This window comes from Simochromis diagramma, unplaced genomic scaffold (genome assembly GCF_900408965.1).
Source record: "Simochromis diagramma unplaced genomic scaffold, fSimDia1.1 OVJJ01000325.1, whole genome shotgun sequence".
Lineage (NCBI taxonomy): Eukaryota > Metazoa > Chordata > Actinopteri > Cichliformes > Cichlidae > Simochromis > Simochromis diagramma.
In genome coordinates this window covers 874,013-894,289 of record NW_024387291.1, presented here as the reverse complement: position 1 = coordinate 894,289, position 20,277 = coordinate 874,013, and the positions used below count along the sequence as shown (strand labels likewise).

The window sequence follows — 20,277 nt, the reverse complement described above, 5'->3', positions numbered from 1 at the left end:
CCTGAAAAATAAACGTCTGCGAATGTTTTCAGCTCTAGCTGGATAATGTAGAAGAACAACAAGATGCATAGCCAGAGTGTTGTTTCCACAGAGAAAACTCCTGGTTTCACAAATAGCTTGTTAAAGTGATGTCGCTGTGTTATTCTCCTCCTAAAGCATTTTTTTTTCTGAAGACAGAGCGGTAGTCTGGGCTGTGTTTTCCGTCAGAATTCAATTCATTGCCGGTAGAAACTTCCCTGAAAGCAACATGAAAGAAAAATCACTCAGTCTTTCGCTCGCTCACTCACTCGATTCCCTGCGTGCTGATAGCCACTTAAGGGAAGCCGGGCCCCAGGGCTGTGTTTTGGCACCCTGGCAGGTGCCATCTGTCAAGCAAAGGCTGTGTGTATGTGTGTGAGGATGGCGTCAGACCGTATCGCCGGTAAAGTCTTGTTGCTTGGTTGTACATGTGTTTGGATGACTTTGCATATGTCCGTGTGGGAGCGTGTAAGCGTGTGTATGTGTGTGAGTGCATATGTGTTGTAAAGATCATTTGTGTTCACTCTAACAAGCAATAGAGGCAAACATACTGAAGGAGAAAGAAGCCAACATTAAAAGTTGTGTCTCAGGTAGGGTAAGTGCTTACGCCAACACAGCCGCTGGTGATGATCAATATCGGGGGGACAGAATTGCCAGATTTGAATCAATAGATAAAGAGACAGAGTTGCCAGGTCTTGAGGAAAAGCATTCAGATTAGCACATCGATCTCCTCGCCAAGAGAGCGAGTGCAGCAGTCGGTGTATTCAGTTCCCATCAGAGCCTGCAGATGACGTGAGATTGGGTGCGTGAGGGCTTCACTCTGGACCCGCATGTTTTCTTTACTGGTTCTATAGCTGACAGTTTGACCCTTCACCCTTCCTGTAACTTTTTTGGAGCAAACACACAAATGTGCAGTGCAAGTCCCCTGAATACTGGTCAGGCTATTTAAACAACTGCTAGTACTCAAGATACTGAAGATATAACAAGGGAAAAGTAAACAAGTGAACTAGTGCTAAATAACTACTATAAAGTCTGGTAACTCCTGGTATTTTCCCCCAGATCATGAGGCCAAACATTTTTTTTCACTTTGTTCTTCATTCTAGTTTCATTCACGCTAATATATCTACATAAAAATAACCTACACTGGTTAATAAGATCCGTAGTAGTTGGAAGGAACTTTGCAGCTTTTTATGAGGGTTAAGATGTTGACCAATGAAAAAAACCCAGATGATTTCAATGTGATGAAATTGTGTTATGGATGAGTTCTCTTGCTAGATTTGCATCACATGGAATACTGCAAAAAGATAAAATTATGTTTTCTTTCACTCATAAAATAATTTCCTTAATAATTTTATATGTGACATATGTTAACAAAGGAACACAAACTTTGCTTTCCTTTTGTTAGGTTCAGACTGCTCTGCCAATCTGTTATTGCCCATAAACTCTTTGACTACGTGGTGCTGGCCTTCATATTCCTCAATTGCATCACAGTGGCTCTGGAGAGGCCAAAGATTCTTCAAGGTAGCCTGGTAAGAGGAATCACTTTGAATTCATGGTGGATATTTCAAAATACTGCTACTCAACATGTACTAAACAGAGCAAGAAGCATGCTGTGTATGTGTGTGTCTGTAGATTTATATGTACATGTGGTTGTTTCATTTTAATGGAGAGCGATAGATCAACCAAAAATGCAGAAAAAGATACTTTACATAGAAATTCTAAAACGATTTGCATGTCATTGAGTGAAAGAAGTAAACAAAACATGACTTGTGCTTGGTGGAGAGACGTTGTTAGCAAGCACAGCAGTAACACATTTCTTGTAGTTGGTCACCAGATTTGCACGCAGGATGGCCCACTCCTCTTTACAGAACTCTCTAAATTATTTAGGTTTTTGACCTTAGCGTGCTGCTTCTTTGTTGCTGGGGTGGTGTGTTTTAGGTCATGCTGGAAGACCTATCTACAATCTGGCGTTAATGTTGTGGCTGAGAGCAGCCAGTTCTCATCCAGGATTTTATGGCACTTGGATCCTCGGTGCAGTGAAGTCATTTTGTACCAAAGCATAATGATTCCTCCTCCGTGCTTCACCATAGGGATGTGTAACTTTATGTAGTGTGGGACTTTTTATCATTTTTTGGTGATATTCTGTCTCTCTCCATTGAAATGAAACTGTCATAAAAATGAGAGACTGCTCACTTACAAAGAGCAAATGAACGCACAAATAAATCAGGGGGATTGTTACCATCCAGGTAAAAGTACCTTTCACTCCTTCGTTGACAACAAGCACTTAAATATAGAAAAATCAGTATCAGAATCCCACTTACTTTAAGTTCTTCCTGCATTCTGGCCTCAAGCCACTTCCTGTAATTAAGCAACACTGAATTATTGAACAGTGAGCCCTTCGCAAGGAAAGTGAAATGAAAACTTTCGAATTAAAGCACAGCAACTCTTACTTGTTTGGCATTTCATTTCGATGAAATTTTAACAAAACCCTGACTAATGCGATCAGTGACAAACATTGATTCGCTCGTGTCCTTCTTAAAAGCTTCTCACTCTAGCCAAAGTCATCATTTCTGAAACGGCTTTTTCTGGCTTTAATCTGCCACCTCTGCTTGTCTCTCTTAATCATTCTCTTCTTTTCTAATAAATCAAACAGTTTCTCCTTGCTTTTTTGTGCCCCTTTTGTTACAGGAAAGACTGTTTCTTACCATTTCCAACTACATCTTTACTGCCATCTTCGTTGGGGAGATGACTCTCAAGGTAAAATCCCTTTTGCTCTTTTTTCTTGCTCTTTTATGCCTTCCTTACATATCTCGGTTTCCTTCTTTGACATCCTATCCAGTCTCTCCTCTTTTTTTCAGTCCATCTCTATTATTCTGCATGTCTTTCCCTCTTCCTGAAATCTTCTCGTCTCCTTTCTCACCAAAATCATTCGTCTTTCATCTCATTCCCATGCTACTGTCCACCTTGTATTCTTTTTTAAAACATTTGTCTCATCCTGTGGATTCTTTCTTCTACTGTTGTCTTAAAAAATCAATCTTTACCTTCCTTTCCTACCTCTTTCTGCAACCTACGTATTAATCAGTTGCACATGCCCCATTAGCGATGCACATCCAGATAATGAAGTTAGTTAGAAGGCTATCACTCTTAAGTTATCCTTTAGCTGCTCCTGGCCTTCCAATCAACCAGTGCACATACGCATTATCTTTTTAATCCACTGATCTGCTGTCCAGAAGACATGGCATCATCCATTATTGAGGCCCATGTGTCTTCAGGCCTTTTCCGCAATGGTAGAAATCCTGTAGTGATTTATTTATTACCAGGGATAATGAGGGCATGTGCAGCACAATGATGTGGAGATCATCTCATTGCTGTAGCAGCGCAGAGTTCACATGTGCACATATATGCAGCTGCCCCAGATTGACCTGCACTCGCTGTTATGTATCGTACATCTTCAAGTTTTTTTTCTTTCTTTTTTTAACTTCCATTCCTTCGTTCAAATCTCCGCTCTTCAGTTTCTTTATCTTCTGTGTGACATTCATTTGATTAATTTCAAATTCAGGGCCTTCCTTTGTAATTTAATTAGTGGAGCGTTATTTTTGTCTGTCCATGTGCTGCTTATTTGCACTCTCAAATGTGTTATGAGCTTGCTCATTTTCCTTTTCCAAATACTTTGAAATACTAATGAAGACAGCTGCTGTTCTGGCAGCATGTGAAATCTTCACGTTGCACATGTCGCCAGAACAGCCTGGCTGCACCTTGGAACACCATTTTTCCCCAAACAGATCTTCCATCTTTTAGTGTTTTGATGATGGAGAGGCGAGTGTTGCCTCTCACGGAAAGCATATGTGTTTAACAGTGTTTACACTACATAGCACAATGACTGAAAAATAAGAGTTATGTAGACAAGTTTGGCTTTATTTTGCATTTGGATTTTCTCTAATCCATTCAGGTTCAGATAGATAGATAGATAGATATTGTAAGGTAGACCTACAATAATACATACAGATAAAAAAAACAACAATCATATGACCCTCTATGACCAAGCACTTTGGCGGCAGTGGGAAGGAAAAACTTCCTTTTAACAGGAAGAAACTTCCGGCAGAACCAGGCTCAGGGAGGGGCGGGGCCATCTGCTGCGACCGGTTGGGGTGAGAGAAGGAAGATGGGATAAAAGACATGCTGTGGAAGAGAGACAGAGGTTAATAACAGATATGATTCATTGCAGAGAGGTCTGTTAACGTAGCGGTCCCCAACCTTTTTTGCACCATGGACTGGTTTATTTCCAACAATATTTTAACTAACCGGCCTTTAAGGTGTGGCAGATAAATACAACAAAATAAGTACCTGTACCAAAAAAAAGAAGATTTATTCATAACACATGGGAAAAGACCCAGGGAAACCGAGTTAATGTTAAAAACGATAAAAAAATAACTCTAAAAAATGGGAAAAAAAACCCCTGCAAAAACATAAATTTCACACACGAGCCTCAACTCTCCCGGTACCAAAGACTCACGGACCGGGATCGCTGTATTAACACATAGTGAGTGAGAAAGGTGACTGAAGAAGAAATACTCAGTACTCAGGTTTGACTGCTAGAGTTTGTCTTTTGCCCTTTGGATTGTCATAAATCAGGGAACTAGTCTCTGAAAATCACATAACATTATTGTTCAGCTGTGTTTGTTGGAAGCCGCACAGTGGCACGGTGGTTAGCACTGTTGCCGCACAGCAAGGAGGTCCTGAGTTCAAGTCCACCATCAGGCCGGGGTCTTTCTGTGTGGAGGTTGCATATTCTCCCCGTGGGTCCGGGTACTCCGGCTTCCTCCCACAGTCCAAAGACATGCAACTTGTGGGGATAGGTTAATTGGATAATCCAAATTGCCACTATGTGCGAGTGAATTTGTGTTGTCCCTGCGACAGACTGGCGACCTGTCCAGGGTGTACCCCACCTCTCGCGGGGATACAGCTATGACAGCTGGGATAGGCTCCAGTGCCCCCCGCGACCCTGAAAAAGGATAAGCGGAAGCGAATGAATGGATGTATTTGTTGGATACATAAGATTTATTTTAGATGTAGTTTGTATTCCTTGATGTATGTGTAGCAGTGTTTATCCTGTCTGAGCACATAGTTTACTTTAAGAAAATGAAAGTGAGAAGAACAACACAAACACTTTTCCACATTGTCTTGGCGCATGGCCATTCATAACAGCTATGAACTCCAGCGTCACCATATTGAGCAGACCTATGTTTTCTTATCTCAGCAGACAAACCTGCCCTTTACAGACTTATTTATTCAGTTGCATTCCCATAATGTGTAAACGCTGTTTATTGTTTTGTCGCTCTGGTTAAACTGTTTGTTCCTGCCAGCGTTGGATGGGTGACATCTGACTGTTTTGGGGAAGGTCTTCACCTCTGTCTTCTTTCCTCTTTTGACAGTTTTTTTCTGTCTTTGCATTTCCGTTAATGCTTACTTAGAGGGGAAAAAAAAGATTTCCTGTAGTGCTGTTTGCTTTTTCTTTTTATAATTATTTGAGCAAAACGTCACATTAGACTGTCTTGTCCTTTTCTGCCTCACCCTCCCGTCATCTTTTCTCCGTTTCTCTTTCCCACCCCTCCTGTTGCTGTCTAATCTGTTGTTCCAGTCTGGTCAGTCTGATCTCTCTCTTTTTTTTTTTTTTTTTTTTTTTTTTCTTTTTTTTTTTTCTTTTTTTTTTCTTTTTTCTGATCTCTCTCAGTGGAGCTCTAATTAAGCAACCACACTAATTACAGTTTCTTTTTCTAAACACGCCCCATCACACACGCGACCCGCTCTCATCTCCTGTCCGCACATATACTCACACACTTGCGCACAGCCCATACATGAGTAGCAGCAATCAGTGTAAACACTGTTACCTGCACACGGCGAGCCTGACCTTGAACATCAGACTCTGATTAGAAACAGGGGGTACATCTGTTATCTTTCGCCCTCCCAGTTCCTCTCCCTATCTCGCATACACACACACACACACACACACACACACACACACACAGAGGACTGTGTTTTCATTACTCCAGGAAGGATTTATGACACTGGCATCGTTTTTTTTAAAACCTTACCTTTAATATAAATTGTGCTTGCATAACTAATCCCTTCTTTAACCCTAAACCCAGTGTAAGAATCAGCTGTAATTCTGTAAACTACTATAGGACTGATTTATTTTTATATATTCAATCAAGCATCAAGCATCAAGCTTTAAGCTGATGCTACACATTAGCAATTTTTTTCTTTCAGAGCCGCTTCGTAACACTTCCTTAGCAGCTTACTAACAAAGGCTGAAAGAAACTCTGTCAAAACAGGCAGACTTCTTAGCTCTAAGTAGCATTACTCAGCAAGTTTTTCTGAGCTATATCCTGACATAAGACTCTCTATATGTCTCTATCTCGAGTCTAGGCACAATGAATGCCATTTACTAAAGTGCTCTCCAGCATCTTCACAGCATTTGCTTGTCAGAACTCCTTCCATTAGGACTCTTAAGTTGTTCTTCTTTTTGGTAGCAGCAGACTAATGTTAGCGCCAAACATCCTTCAGTTTGAAAGGTGGACTGAGACATGCACAGCCAGGAAAGATTAAAGGCAATTTCAGGTTCATTTCAACTTGCTATTTTTCCCATTAATGTACCAATTATCGTGTTCCTCTGACTCTTTGCACTCTACACCCCCATTACCGAAAATTCAGAGAAACGAAGAGTTGCCCAAAACAGCATGTGAGCGTTCTGTATCAGGGGACCTGAGTACTATTTCCCCCAAAAAATGTATTTTTTTTAATAAATAAATAAAGCTTCAGAAAAACTGGAAATAAGTCATTTAACTTGTTAATGTCTGCTGGCACATGACTTCAGTTTGAAGGGAGATGGCTCTGGGGAACTCCTCATTGTTTCACGTACACTTGTGGAAAGCCTAAGAGAGCGCGAGAACAGAGCAGGCAGCAGTGTCTCTGTCAAACACTCCAGGAGGAGCTGGTTTGCAGTGTGGGAAGGCTAAAGTGTGAAATAGTGTACTAAAACTATGCTCAGCTTATCATTATGGTTAAAGTATTGTGTTAAAGTATTTTGTGTTTTTACTGTGGCTCAAATCCATGACAGGCTAATACAGCTGTTAGATCCCAGTTACCCCAGTACTGAAACTCCAGACCGGTTTCTGATTCTGTGAGTGTCAGCACAGAAAATGTGCACTGGGGGCTTCATGACCTGGGTTTCTGTGTGTGAGCAGCTCCTGTAGGTGTAATCAGAGCTTCCTTTTTAAACAATCCATTTAAAAAACGCTGTAGCAACAATTACAGCGTTTTCAGCTAAATTTCAATTGGAATTTGAGTGTAAATAAGAAATGAATTTACTGTAAAGCTGTGAGCTGGATAACAGCTGTGAGAGGAGACAAGTATGCTTTGACAATAGACCTACTATCATTTTTATTATCGTATTTAATCTGCTTAATGGCAGGTCCACAGCACTCCAGTAGTCCCACGGGGGCCTCGGTGTTGCTGGCTGCTATTAATACTATAACAGTTGATTTGTAATTCTCAAAGCATTAACATAGACCGAGGACAGAGGACATGACCAACTTGTTGCTGTACATATCTCATCTGTGTTAATCCCCAAAATATATACTCACAGTCATGATTTATACCACGTTAGCTGAAGGACAGGCTTCCCATATTTTTATTTAGTGTGCTTCTTGTTTTTGTTTCTGTCATTTTTGTAATGGTGAATTTTAAAGGTGCCAATTAGGGCTCTGGTTTCACTCAGTGGTCAAGCAGGCGACCACATGCCACAAGGCCAAGTCCAGCAGCCGAGGTCTTATAAAAGTGAGAAAAAGCCCTAAAAATGAACTAAAAAGAGATGAAGCTGCATGTAATGTACTGATGTGACGCTCCAGCCAAAACAGAATAGAATAATCCTTTAATTGTCCCACAAGGGGGAATTTGGGTGTAACAGCAGCAAGAAAGACAAATATACAAACAAACAGTACAAAAGACACAGAACAGAAACATACACAATTTTTTACATATTGTGTAAGGCAAGGCAAGGCAAGGCCAGGCAAGTTTATTTGTATAGCACAATTCAACAACAAGGTGATTCAAAGTGCTTTACAGAGACATTAGAAACAAAAACAAATAAAAAGCATGATTTAAAATTGATTAAAACAAGCAAACAAACTAACTAATTAACAAACAAACAAACAAACAAAACAGTATATAAAATCAAAACAGATAAAATCAGAACAGTAGATAAAATCAGTAGTTAAATGTAAGTTTTGAAATTTAAGCTTAAATGTGGATTTGGTGTTTTATTCAAATGCAGCTGAGAATAGGTGAGTCTTCAACCTGGATTTAAATAAACTGAGTGTTTCAGCTGATCTGAGGCTTTCTGGGAGTTTGTTCCAGATATAAGGAGCATAAAAGCTGAATGCAGCTTCTCCGTGTCTGGTTCTGACTCTGGGAACTGATAAAAGACCGGATCCAGATGAACTGAGGGATCTGGAAGGTTCATACTGGGTCAGGAGGTCACTGATGTATTTTGGTCCTAAACCATTCAGAGCTTTATAGACCAGCATCAGAACTTTAAAGTCTATCCTCTGACGGACAGGCAGCCAGTGTAAAGACCTCAGAGCTGGACTGATGTGGTCCACTTTTTTGGTCTTAGTGAGGACTCGAGCAGCAGTTCTGAATGAGCTGTAGTTGTCTGACTGATTTTTTAGGCAGACCTGTAAAGATGCTGTTACAGTAATCAAGCCTACTAAAGATGAATGCATGGACTAGTTTTTCCAGGTCCTGTTGAGACATCAGATCTTTTATCCTTGAAATATTCTTGAGGTGATAGTAGGCTGATTTTGTTATTGTCTTAATGTGTTTTTCTAAGTTTAGGTCTGCATCCATCACTACACCCAAATTTCTCGCCTGGTTTGTGGTTTTTAGATGTATAGATTGAAGTTCTCTGGTGACCTGTAATCGTTTTTCTTTGGCGCCAAAGACTATTACCTCAGTTTTGTTTTTGTTTAGCTGGAGAAAATTGTGGCACAACCAGTCATTAATTTCCTCAATGCATTTACCAAGAGCCTGTACAGGGCCTCGGTCTCCTGGTGACATTGTGATATATATTTGTGTGTCATCTGCATAGCTATGATAATTTATTTTGTTGTTCTTTATAATCTGTGCCAGTGAGAGCATGTAGATGTTAAACAGAAGGGGTCCCAAGATGGAACCTTGGGGAACTCCACATGTGATACTTGTCTGCTCAGATGTGAAGTTACCTATTGATACAAAGTATTTCCTGTTTTCTAAGTATGTTTTGAACCAGTTTAGTACAGTTCCTGAAAGACCTGTCTAGTTCTCCAGTCGTTTGAGTAATATGTTGTGGTCAACTGTATCAAATGCTGCACTGAGATCCAGTAAAACTAAGACTGACATTTTTCCACTGTCTGTATTCAGACATATATCATTAAACACTTTGGTCAGAGCGGTTTCAGTGCTGTGGTTCTGTCTAAAACCTGACTGGAAGGCATCGTAGCAGTTATTCTGTTTTAAGAAGTAATTGAGCTGTTGAGAAACTGCTTTTTCAATGATCTTACTTAAAAATGGGAGATTTGAGATCGGCCTGTAGTTGTTCATTTGTGTCTTGTCAAGATTGTCCTTTTTCAGTATAGGTTTAATTACAGCAGTTTTTAGCAGAGGTGGGACCAAGTCATTGTTTTGCAAGTCTCAAGTAAGTCTCAAGTCTTTATCCTCAAGTCTCAAGTCAAGTCTCAAGTAATGTCAGGCAAGTCAGAGTCGAGTCTCAAGTCACTGGTGTAAAAGTCCAAGTAAAGTCACAAGTCTGAAATTTTGAATTTCAAGTCCTTTCGAGTCTTTAAAAAAACCCGAAAAAAGCATGTTGCAGTTATATGCTAAATGTAAATATTAGACCATGTAATTTTTAAATCTGTGTTTTTCTCAACACATGACAAAATAGTGAACTTAGAAAATATACACAAATTGTGAAATTGCACCTCTTTAAAATGCAGGTCAATTAAACCTAGCTCCAAGAATAATTTTCACCGACAGTTCTGAGATAAGCTGCATGTTATTCTTGGATGTGGTTGTAGGACCGGCTTTAAAATCGCATGACAAAAATATCATACACATTAAAAAAAACTGCATCACCAACGTAGCCTGGAAAACATTTGCTAGTTAGATGAAGTCAGCTATCTCATCCTAGCATATTTATATGCATATTTATAATTATACGCTTCTTGGAGTGAGCGCATACACTCGTGAAGTTTAGTAACTTCCGGTCACTGCAACAAGCCCAGGTACAGTTTACCGACGGATGGGTGCAGGACCTTGAAATGCACCATGTAGAAAGTAAAGACCATCGTACGTATCATAAGTTTACCAGTCTCACAAATCGTCGTCATAAATACACATTCGTTAACCGTTTATTAATAGGACCTTTGAGCTCAATGGTAATTAATTAGTAGTGGAAATAATTTCTGGTAGCATCACAGAAATGTAGCAGTGACAATAATACTGTATGCTGTAATCGCACTGGACAATTAGTGATACAAAACAACTGTTTTACCCTGTGAATAAAAGTATATGTTTTTGTCAATGTACCATAATAACAGAAGCGAAACGCAATATTGTGTCAGGACAATTCACTATTTATGCACAATAAACAAAGGAGCATAGCGCCACAATTTCTGTTCAGCGTCAGACTTGCTTGTAACCTATATCACCAATTATGTTAAGAAAAATGACGTATTAACTACAACAGCAGACTGACCTTTGTGGAAATGCTTGGAGCAGACTAACCTGTGAGCTGGAGTGTTCTGGGACGTTATAATTGGTCTTTGAATGGCTGCAATCCAGGCCACCCGTCGCCTCTTTGTTACTTCGGAAACATGGCTCGAACAATTTCTCTTCAACGACGTAATCCGATAACAACCGATCTCTTTACCCGTCGGCTTCCCGTGGCTGTCATGCGACCGGCTATTGCAGTTAATAATACAACAGCTTCTTGACATTTTTGTGTTTCTTTTTATCGCTGTGTAACTGATTTTAATTGAAAGCCTGCGTGCGCTAGTACCGCTTGCCACGAGTTCCCAGAATCCTTTGCGGTTCTACCCGTGAATGACGTCACATTTTCAATCTCTATATAATATGCATGTTAAATTTTATATTTGGGGTAAAATATCAAGTCTTTTCAAGTAAACCGGTTCAAGTCCAATTCAAGTCCCAAGTCATTGGTGTAAAAGTCCAAGTCAGGTCACAAGTCTTAGAACATTTTTTCAAGTCAAGTCTAAAGTCATAAAATTAATGACTCGAGTCTGACTCGAGTCCAAGTCATGTGACTCGAGTCCACACCTCTGGTTTTTAGTGATTCTGGAAACACACCTGATTATTATCAGGATGTCGAAAAAACTCACTGAAAAGCCTTCAGCTAATCCAAAATGCTGCAGCAAGAGTCCTGACAGGGACTAGAAAGAGAGAGCATATTTCTCCTGTTTTGGCTTCCCTTCATTGGCTTCCTGTTAAATCCAGAATTGAATTCAAAATCCTGCTCCTCACATACAAGGTCTTAAATAATCAGGCCCCATCTTATCTCAATGACCTTGTAGTACCATATCACCCTATTAGAGCACTTCGCTCTTGCTCTGCAGGCCTACTTGTTGTTCCTAGAGTATTTAAAAGTAGAATGGGAGGCAGAGCCTTCAGTTTTCAGGCCCCTCTTCTGTGGAACCAGCTTCCAGTTTGGATTCGGGAGACAGACACTATCTCTACTTTTAAGATTAGGCTTAAAACTTTCCTTTTTGCTAAAGCATATAGTTAGGGCTGGACCAGGTGACCCTGAATCCTCCCTTAGTTATGCTGCAATAGACATAGGCTGCCGGGGGATTCCCATGATGCATTGAGTTTTTCCTTTCCAGTCACCTTTCTCACTCACTATGTATTAACAGACCTCTCTGCATTGAATCATATCTGTTAATGTCAATGGAAAATTGTATTTAGTAGTCAGTATAATCTTTTAGTGATATAAGTTTGCTTATGGTAGGATGCTGTTTGTTAGTTATTTGGTAGTGACAGGATTGTGTGATTTTAGCAGGCTTGGTTCACCCCCACATCCTGGGAGCATGGGAGAGGTCGTACCTTGTTTTATTGTTTTACGGCAGGATTAACGTAGCTATGTCTGTTTTAGTTTAAGTGCTTCTTTACATATAGATGAACTGCTGGACTTCCTCACCATGTTATTTAGGGTGAGGTGGAGACTACCCTTCCTGACAAGGATTTACCTTTTGTGCTTTTCTGACCCTTGATCAGCAGGACACCCACCACACCACACACACACACAACACACCACGAAGTCTAACTAAAGACAGGGGCAAAGCTCAGACGCGAGTCTCACGCCTGGAGGCTGCCCTTGTCTAGCCAGAAGTTCTGTGTGTTTCTCTTCTCTGAGTCTTTACTGAAGAAGTGTTTTAGAACATTTTCCCTAACAGTTATTAACCTCTGTCTCTCTTCCACAGCATGTCTTTTATCCTGTCTTCCTTCTCTCACCCCAACCCGGTCGCAGCAGCTGGCCGCCCCTCCCTCGAGCCTGGTTCTGCCGGAGGTTTCTTCCTGTTAAAAGGGAGTTTTTTCCTTCCCACTGTTGCCAAAGTGCTTGCTCATAGGGGGTCATATGATTGTTGGGTTTTTCTCTGTATCTATGAAGCACCTTGAGGCGACTTATGTTGTGATTTGGCGCTATATAAATAAAATTGAATTGAATTGAATAAAGAAAAGTTGACGATCTGTAACAGGTCTGACTCCAAAGTCTTTGAGACCTTTTTGAAAAAACTTGTTGGCAGGACATCTAAACAGCAGGAGGAGGAGTTCAGTTGACCTAAGATGTCCTCCAGGTCTTTGCTGTTAATCGGGTGAAACTGTTTGATGGTGTTTAAACAGTTTTTCAGTGGACACAGTACATATCCTGGATCTGCTGTTGATGTACCAATTGCTTGTCTAATTTTTTGGATTTTTTCTGTGAAGAATTTGGCAAAGTCATTGCAGGCCATGGTCGAATGAAGTTCAGCTGCCACTGGCACAGGAGGGTTTGTTAGCCTGTCAACTGTAGAAAATAAGACCCGAGCATTATGGCTGTTTTTAGTGATGATGTCAGAGAAGTAGGACCTTCTTGCACTCCTCAGTTGTAAATTATAATTGTGAAGTTTCTCTTTATAGATGTCATAGTGAACCTGGAGGTTTGTTTTTCTCCATCTGCGCTCAGCTTTCCTACACTCTCTTTTTCATTTTTCACCAGTGTGGAGTTTCTCCATGGAGACTTTTTCCTTCCAGAGATAACCTTCACTTTAATGGGAGCAATAGTGTCCATTACATTTAACATTTTAGCATTGAAGCTATTGACGAGCTCATTGACTGAACCTCTGGACAGGTCAGGTGTTAATGGGAAGACCTGGTTAAAGATCTCACTACTGTCTTCAGTTATACACCGTTTTGTGATCACTGTTGTTGATATATTTATGTGGGCTGAAATTTTACTTTCAAAGAAAACACAGTAATGATCAGACACGCCCACATCAGACACAGTAACCTTTGAAATGCTCAGGCCCTTGGAGATCAGTAGGTCAAGAGTGTGTCCTCTATTATGTGTGGCCTCTGTTACATGCTGAGTCAGCCCAAAGTTGCCCAGAGTGTTACTCAGGTCTTTAGTCCCTTTGTCCTGAGGGTTGTCCACATGGATGTTAAAATCCCCAACAATAATTACATAGTCGAAATCAACACAGATCACAGACAGCAGTTCACTGAGGTCATTAAAAAAGTCTGTGCAGTATTTGGGAGGCCTGTAAACATTAAGAAACACAACTTTGGATGGGGCCTTCAGCTGTAAAGCCACATATTCAAAAGACTGAAAACTTCCAGGAGATAGCTGCTTACATTGAAATGATTCATTAAATAAGACAGCGACCCCTCCTCCTCTCCTGCTCACCCTGGCCTCACTGATAAAACTGTAGTTAGGAGGGGTCGTCTCGATGAGAACAGCTCCACTGTTACTTTGGTCCAACCAAGTTTCAGTTAAAAACATAAAATCAAGGCTGTGCTCAGTGATTAAATCATTAATTAAAAATGTTTTCCCAGCTAAAGATCTAACGTTTAATAAAGCCAACTTAAATGATTTAGAGGTATTACTTGTCCCCTCGTGTTTGGGAGCAGTCTGTGGCACACAAGGTATGTTTACTATGTTTAAAGATCTTTTAGAGTGCAGCTCTCTGTGTTTTGACCAGGCCACATGTCTCCTTCTGTCACCTAAAAGTACAGAGATTTTAAAACCTTCTAGTAAACAGGGTCCCAGCTTCTCCTGGGAAAAGTCACCACTGCCATAATCCTCGCAGCCCGGACCCTTCACACATCACACATCAGACTGCGGAGACAGGGCATGAAGGTGGTAAGGAGGAACTAAGGGGGGCGAGGCTGGGCAATGTGACTGCGATTGCTCTTTTGAGGGTGGGGATCGATGGCGAACCTTTGGCCGCTCTGGTGGGGGGTTTATGGGGGACAAAAAGGGATTGGGCCGGGGGGTAGATCTGAGCCCAGCATTGACCCGCTCCATCATCTCCTCAGTGAATTTCAGGTGTGGGGAGGAGGGAGAAAGGGAGGGGGAGGAGGGTGATGGCCTGTCAGGGGTTTGGGGGACTGGGGAAGATCGTGGTCCCTGGTCCTGGTCGTTGGTGTTGTTGAGAGAGTTGGAGACAAATAGGGACCCCTCTTCTTGCCTCAGATGTCTCTCCTTTCTGAGGCTCTTCGCGGGTGGGGGCAAATGGAGCTCCTCCTCAAGGTTTCTGCTGGGCTTTGTCTGTTCTTGGAGTACTGTTTGTTCCTCTTTATGAGATAACTCCTCGTTTATCTCAGCCTTGGCACCAAGCACAGATGGATGACGTATGGAATAAAACAAGTTGGAGGTGAACAGTTTCACCCCTGACTTGTTAAAATTAAATCCATTTGCTTTAAACAGATGCCTGCGTTCCCAAAAAATATTAAAGTTGTTGATAAAATGCACTGAGTGGTCAGTAACAAAAAGTAACAATTAATAATAACAAGTAATAAGTAATAATAATAATAACAATAATAACAAATAATAACTAGAAAAATTTGCATTTCCTGCGAAAATGCAGTGTGGATGCTTTAAAGCTGAAGCTGTCTGCAAAAACTAGCTGAAAAAGCTGAAAAGTTGCAGAAATTGTAAAAACTTTGCAGAAGCAAAGGAACTTTGCTAAAATGGAATAACTTAGCAGAACTGCAATATCTTAGAGGATACACAATACTTGGCGGAAATACAATAGCACAGCAGAATTTAGCAGAAATATTGTAACTTACTAGAAGCATGATAACTTCTCAAAAATACAAGAATTTAGGAGAAATAGTATAAGATAACAGAAAGAATATATTTAGCCAAAAATACTTAAGCATTACAGAAACACTATGATTTAGAAAAATAGTACAACATAGCAGAAATACTGTGTTTTACCAGAGACACTGTGATGAACTATAAATATATTAATTTTAAATTAATACTATGTTTTAGCACAAATACTATAGTTTGGCAGAAATACTATCATTTGGCAGAAATACTATGATTCAGCACAAATACTCTGGTTTAGCACAAATATTATAACATAGCAGAAATACAATTATATAGCAGAAATACTATATTTAGAAAGAAAAATATAATATAGCAGAAATAGTATGATTTGGGACAAAATAGTAATAACTTAAACAGAAAAATTGGAAAAGCAAAATGGACAGCTGAAAAAATGCTGAACATGCTGAGGGTCCCTCAAATATACTTGTTAAATGAAAAAAATCGGCAAAAAAATATATAACAGCCACACAATCAGAAATATGGACACATATGGAAACACACATGCACAGAGAGACACACACACAAGATCCAATTCAGTCAACCAGTCTAAATATATTGAATTTGAATCTTACAATGAGATCATCCCATAAAAAGGCTTTCTCTCTCTCTCTCTCTCTCTCTCTCTCTCTCTCTCTCTCTCTCTCTCTCTCTCTCTCTGTCACACACACACACACACACACAGGGAGAGAGAAGTAAGTTTCTAGGCCATTCAAGCAGCCTGGGAGCTGCTGAATTTGAATCCACCAATCAGAGAGCCTGTGCACTTTTTTCCGTCAAAACAGGTGCACGCAGCACAGAGACACATTATTTTTGCAGTCTATTTCTCATAATGACGACTCCCCTCAAACAAATGACCATAATTTCCTAACCGTAGGGGCTAGAACGGTCATTCTTACACCGTTTTGTTCAGAAGAGATGGGGGAATCTTAAAGTGTTGACAATTTATCATTAAAATATGAATTATTAAAGATATTTGACTTCTAATGCACCATAACTGAGTAGAGCGAAGCAAAAACTGCCTTGACTTGCCCTCAAACAACACTTTCTAACTCTAAATGTATTTGGAGTATCAATATCATTCTTTCACCGTAAGAGACAGCAGGCTTTGGTGAAGAATCATGGAAATTTTCAGGTCTCTGTGGAAATCCATTAAAAAGATATGACGAGAGAAAAAAGTGGTTCATTTTCAGAGTTTGAAATCTGAAGAAATCTGAGCGAAGGACGAATTTCGTACCCTCAAACAAGTCTAACTCATTTCAGAACGGTAATAGGTGAGAAAATAATTCTTGAATTGTGAGCGTCAGGAGTGTCTGAAGATATACTGGGACAAGCCTTATGTCTTAACTTTGCTTCGTTAAGGAGATATGATGATTCGAATATGCCTCTCATTACAGAAATCAAGCGGTGATTTTGAACAAGCTCTCCATTGACTTTCTATGGAGAGTTTTGCGACTTTGTGTTGGTCTGAGGAGATTTGCCAAAATTCTATAAATCCCACAACAATGATAGTGACATTTTCGGAAAGCCAGCAAAAATACCTACGTTTTGATGTATAATTTGTGGAAGTTGAGTGAAAATTGAGCAAGTAGCAAGAAGTTGTTCGGACATGAAGAGAAGACTGCAAAACCTTCAGTGGCACACTGGAAGCCAAGTGCATAGCAACCATAACAACGCATGTATTTTGTGAAAAATCACAATTTTGCAACTGAAAACTTTAAGAGGCATAAAAGTAAAACGGTAAAATATTTGAAAAAGCTGATTTATACCTGAATAGCCCAATAATTTGAGAACATTTTAAAGTTTGAATGGTTGTTCTACGTGAAAATATGAGGAAGTAGTTAAGTTTCAAAAACAAGCTAATTTTAGCAGAATTGCAGAAGTTTCCCATTCATTTCAATGGGACAAATTAAGCTTAATATTTTAAAAAGTATAATAGTGAAAAATACCAAAAGACATAGCACACATTAGCAGAAATAGCAGAATAGTTTAAAATTTGAACGGTGAAAATCGGCTGAAAATTGTGGAAGTAGTTAAGTACCAAAAAGTGTACGGAAGTCCCAAGAGGAACTCAATAGTGTGGATGCTTAAAGCATCCACACAATAAAAGGATTCTTGTTGGACACAGCTATAATAGGCTGGTGGTGTAAAACTGTCAAACTACCATTTTTTTTTGTCCTGAGTGACACTAAGTTTCTTCTTCTTCTTTTTTAAACGTATTTATTTATTTATTTTGAGGCAGAAAATGATGCCACCACAAAAATGCCAGAAATTTAAACTGCAGCCACTTGAGCCTGGCTTTAAAAGTGACCCATTCCTCACAGCTAATAGTGGCAAAAACAGCACTGACTGACCAGAAAAAATGTTTGTAAGCGTCGATAACTTGATGTGGTGTGGACACATATTGACAGCTGAGATAAGCAGCTGGAGTTGTTTGTCCTACAGTGATCAACGTAGTAAAACAGTAAAATAAATGCTCTTCCTGAAAGACTTTACTTGATACAGAATATAATGAAAAAACATTCCAGAATCCGGCTCTAGTGATATTTTCTGCGTCTCGCAAGTTTTGCTGTGAAATGACAGCAACACCGAAGTTGCTCCATCCCATGAAAGCATTTGACAGGTGTCAAATGATGTGGCTTACACCCATCTGCCACGCAACTTTTCTTTGAAAGTCAAGTCTTTTTTTCTCCCCCAAACTTTCCAAATGTCTTTTTGAGCCACTTCAGGGGCTTTTCACTTGCCCTTATGTCTGTCTTTCATTCCACCAGCTGGTAGTTTTCCCACAGTTTATACAAGATTCTTGATCTTCCCCACCCACCTCACTCATTTCCTTTCTTTGTAGTTCAGGAGTTTTCCAACGACTGTGAGTTCCCATCTCGCTGTAACTAGAAGTTGATAGAACAATCAACCAGAAAAAAACAACTGCATGACGTTCATACCTCGATTTCGACGAACATCTCTTGTTTATGTTTGGGCTTCTGTGTCCGGGCAGTTAGTAAAGCCGAAATGTGGAAGTGCCTGACATAAGAAGATTTGGCCAGACTGCTGAAGTAGCACATTGCACTGTCAGCAGTGCAGACTACTCTACATCTAAATGAAATTGTAAACTATTTTCCTCGAGTTTTATTCATAGACTTTTGCTCCAGTCACAGTGGTCAGCAAGATTCAGTGTCAACATGAAAGCTGATTAACGGCACAAACAAATAGGGTTTTCTTTTCATTATGGAATCTTTATTCTACTCCTATTTTGAAGTATGCTCATGATTTCTGCCTGGTCTTCTTTTAATAACTGCCTTTTATTTCTTTCCTTGTGTCCCTTCTAACCACAGTTTCGCTTACATACCAACTGCTTTATTTTTTTAAGTCTCTTCTCCTGTCCAATATGAAATGAAATACCTGTTTGAGAAGCTAAGTAAGCAATTTGAATATCAAAGAGTGTGTGTGCCTGTGTACATCTGCTCAGTTCTGCATTTCCTCATCATTTCTCCCTTCATCTCCCCAGGTGGTGTCTATGGGTCTGTATTTGGGGGAAACTGCCTATCTGAGAAGCAGCTGGAACATTCTAGATGGTTTCTTGGTCTTCGTGTCTCTGATTGACATCGTAGTGTCCATGGCGGGTGGGGCTAAGATCCTCGGGGTTCTCCGTGTGCTCAGGTTGCTCAGGACACTCCGTCCTCTCAGGTTTGAAGGACTTTCAGTCATTTGTTCACATTTCCCCTCTGCATGTCCCATCAGGATGGTTTCTAAAAAGGAAAAGGACAGTTTAGGAAAATATTTGCAATCTGAAGATCAATAATACTCACTTAGCTTAGTTAGCTTAGCATTAGGTAGCTTTACCTGAAACATTAAACCTGATCAACATTGTTCATAAAAAGGGACTGTATCTAGGAACGGTTGTGAGACCATTTCCAAACAATTTGGAATCATTTCCATCACCCAGTCACACAAGCACTTTTCCATCATTTTACTGCAAGAACGATTCACCAGGAGGAAGCAGTGTGAGAAACTGCAAAAAAACAAGAGTCTGACAAAATTCCTAATTAGTGATCTGAGAAACTGATAAAATAAGAGGTACAACACAAATGCTGCAGCAAGGGGGACTCAGGGCGACAGGTCCGAGGGGAGATATCATCACCCCCATCTGAGATTGGTTATCAAGTCCCAGTTGTTCCAAGGGTGGTGGAGAATGACCGAGCTAAGATCCTCTGGGACTTCCAGATACAGATGGACAAATTGGTGATGGCTAACCAGACATAGTAGTGCTGCACAACAGAAGAACATGGTCGTAGTGATAGACATAGCTATATTGAATGACAACAACATCAGGAAGAAGGAACACAAGAAGCTGGAGAAGAACGAAGGGCCCAGAGAAGAGCTGGAGAAGATGTGGAAGGTAAAGGTAACAGTGACCCCCAAGCTGGACGAGTGGCTCCAACAGATCCCAGGAACAACATCCGAGATCTCCGTCCAGAAGAGCGCCGTCCTAGATAGATAGATATATATATATACGTTTACTGCACTAGTGCAGTTAACGCACCTGGAGTGCAGAATGACTCAAAATCCCGGAAATGTTCCTGTAAACGAGCGCACATTGCAAAGCATGTGAGCTGAATAGGTAATTGGGGGGGGCTGTAGCTCAGGTGGTAGAGCAGATCAGCTACTAACAGTTAGACTAAACAGTTTAGAAAAAGTGCTTGTGTGATTGGGTGAATGAATTAGTTGTATAAAGCACTTTGAGGGCTCAGAGTAGAAAAGCACTATATAAGAACCAGTTCATTTACTATTTAAAAAGTTGTATTTCACAGGAGAGAACCTGTGCTAAAAGATTGAAG

General features: G+C 40.2%; 1 protein-coding gene across 2 annotated transcripts in view; it reads left to right on the top strand.

The window, feature by feature from the left end:
• Positions 1–20,277, top strand: part of LOC120716387 (voltage-dependent T-type calcium channel subunit alpha-1I-like) — a 296,557-nt gene that overhangs the window by 211,654 nt on the left and 64,626 nt on the right. For both annotated transcript variants that reach the window (XM_040003917.1, XM_040003916.1), the window contains exons 20-22: positions 1,424–1,547; positions 2,707–2,775; positions 18,948–19,126. In XM_040003917.1, the coding sequence (XP_039859851.1) occupies positions 1,424–1,547; positions 2,707–2,775; positions 18,948–19,126 (372 nt within the window). The remainder of the gene's footprint in view (positions 1–1,423; positions 1,548–2,706; positions 2,776–18,947; positions 19,127–20,277) is intronic.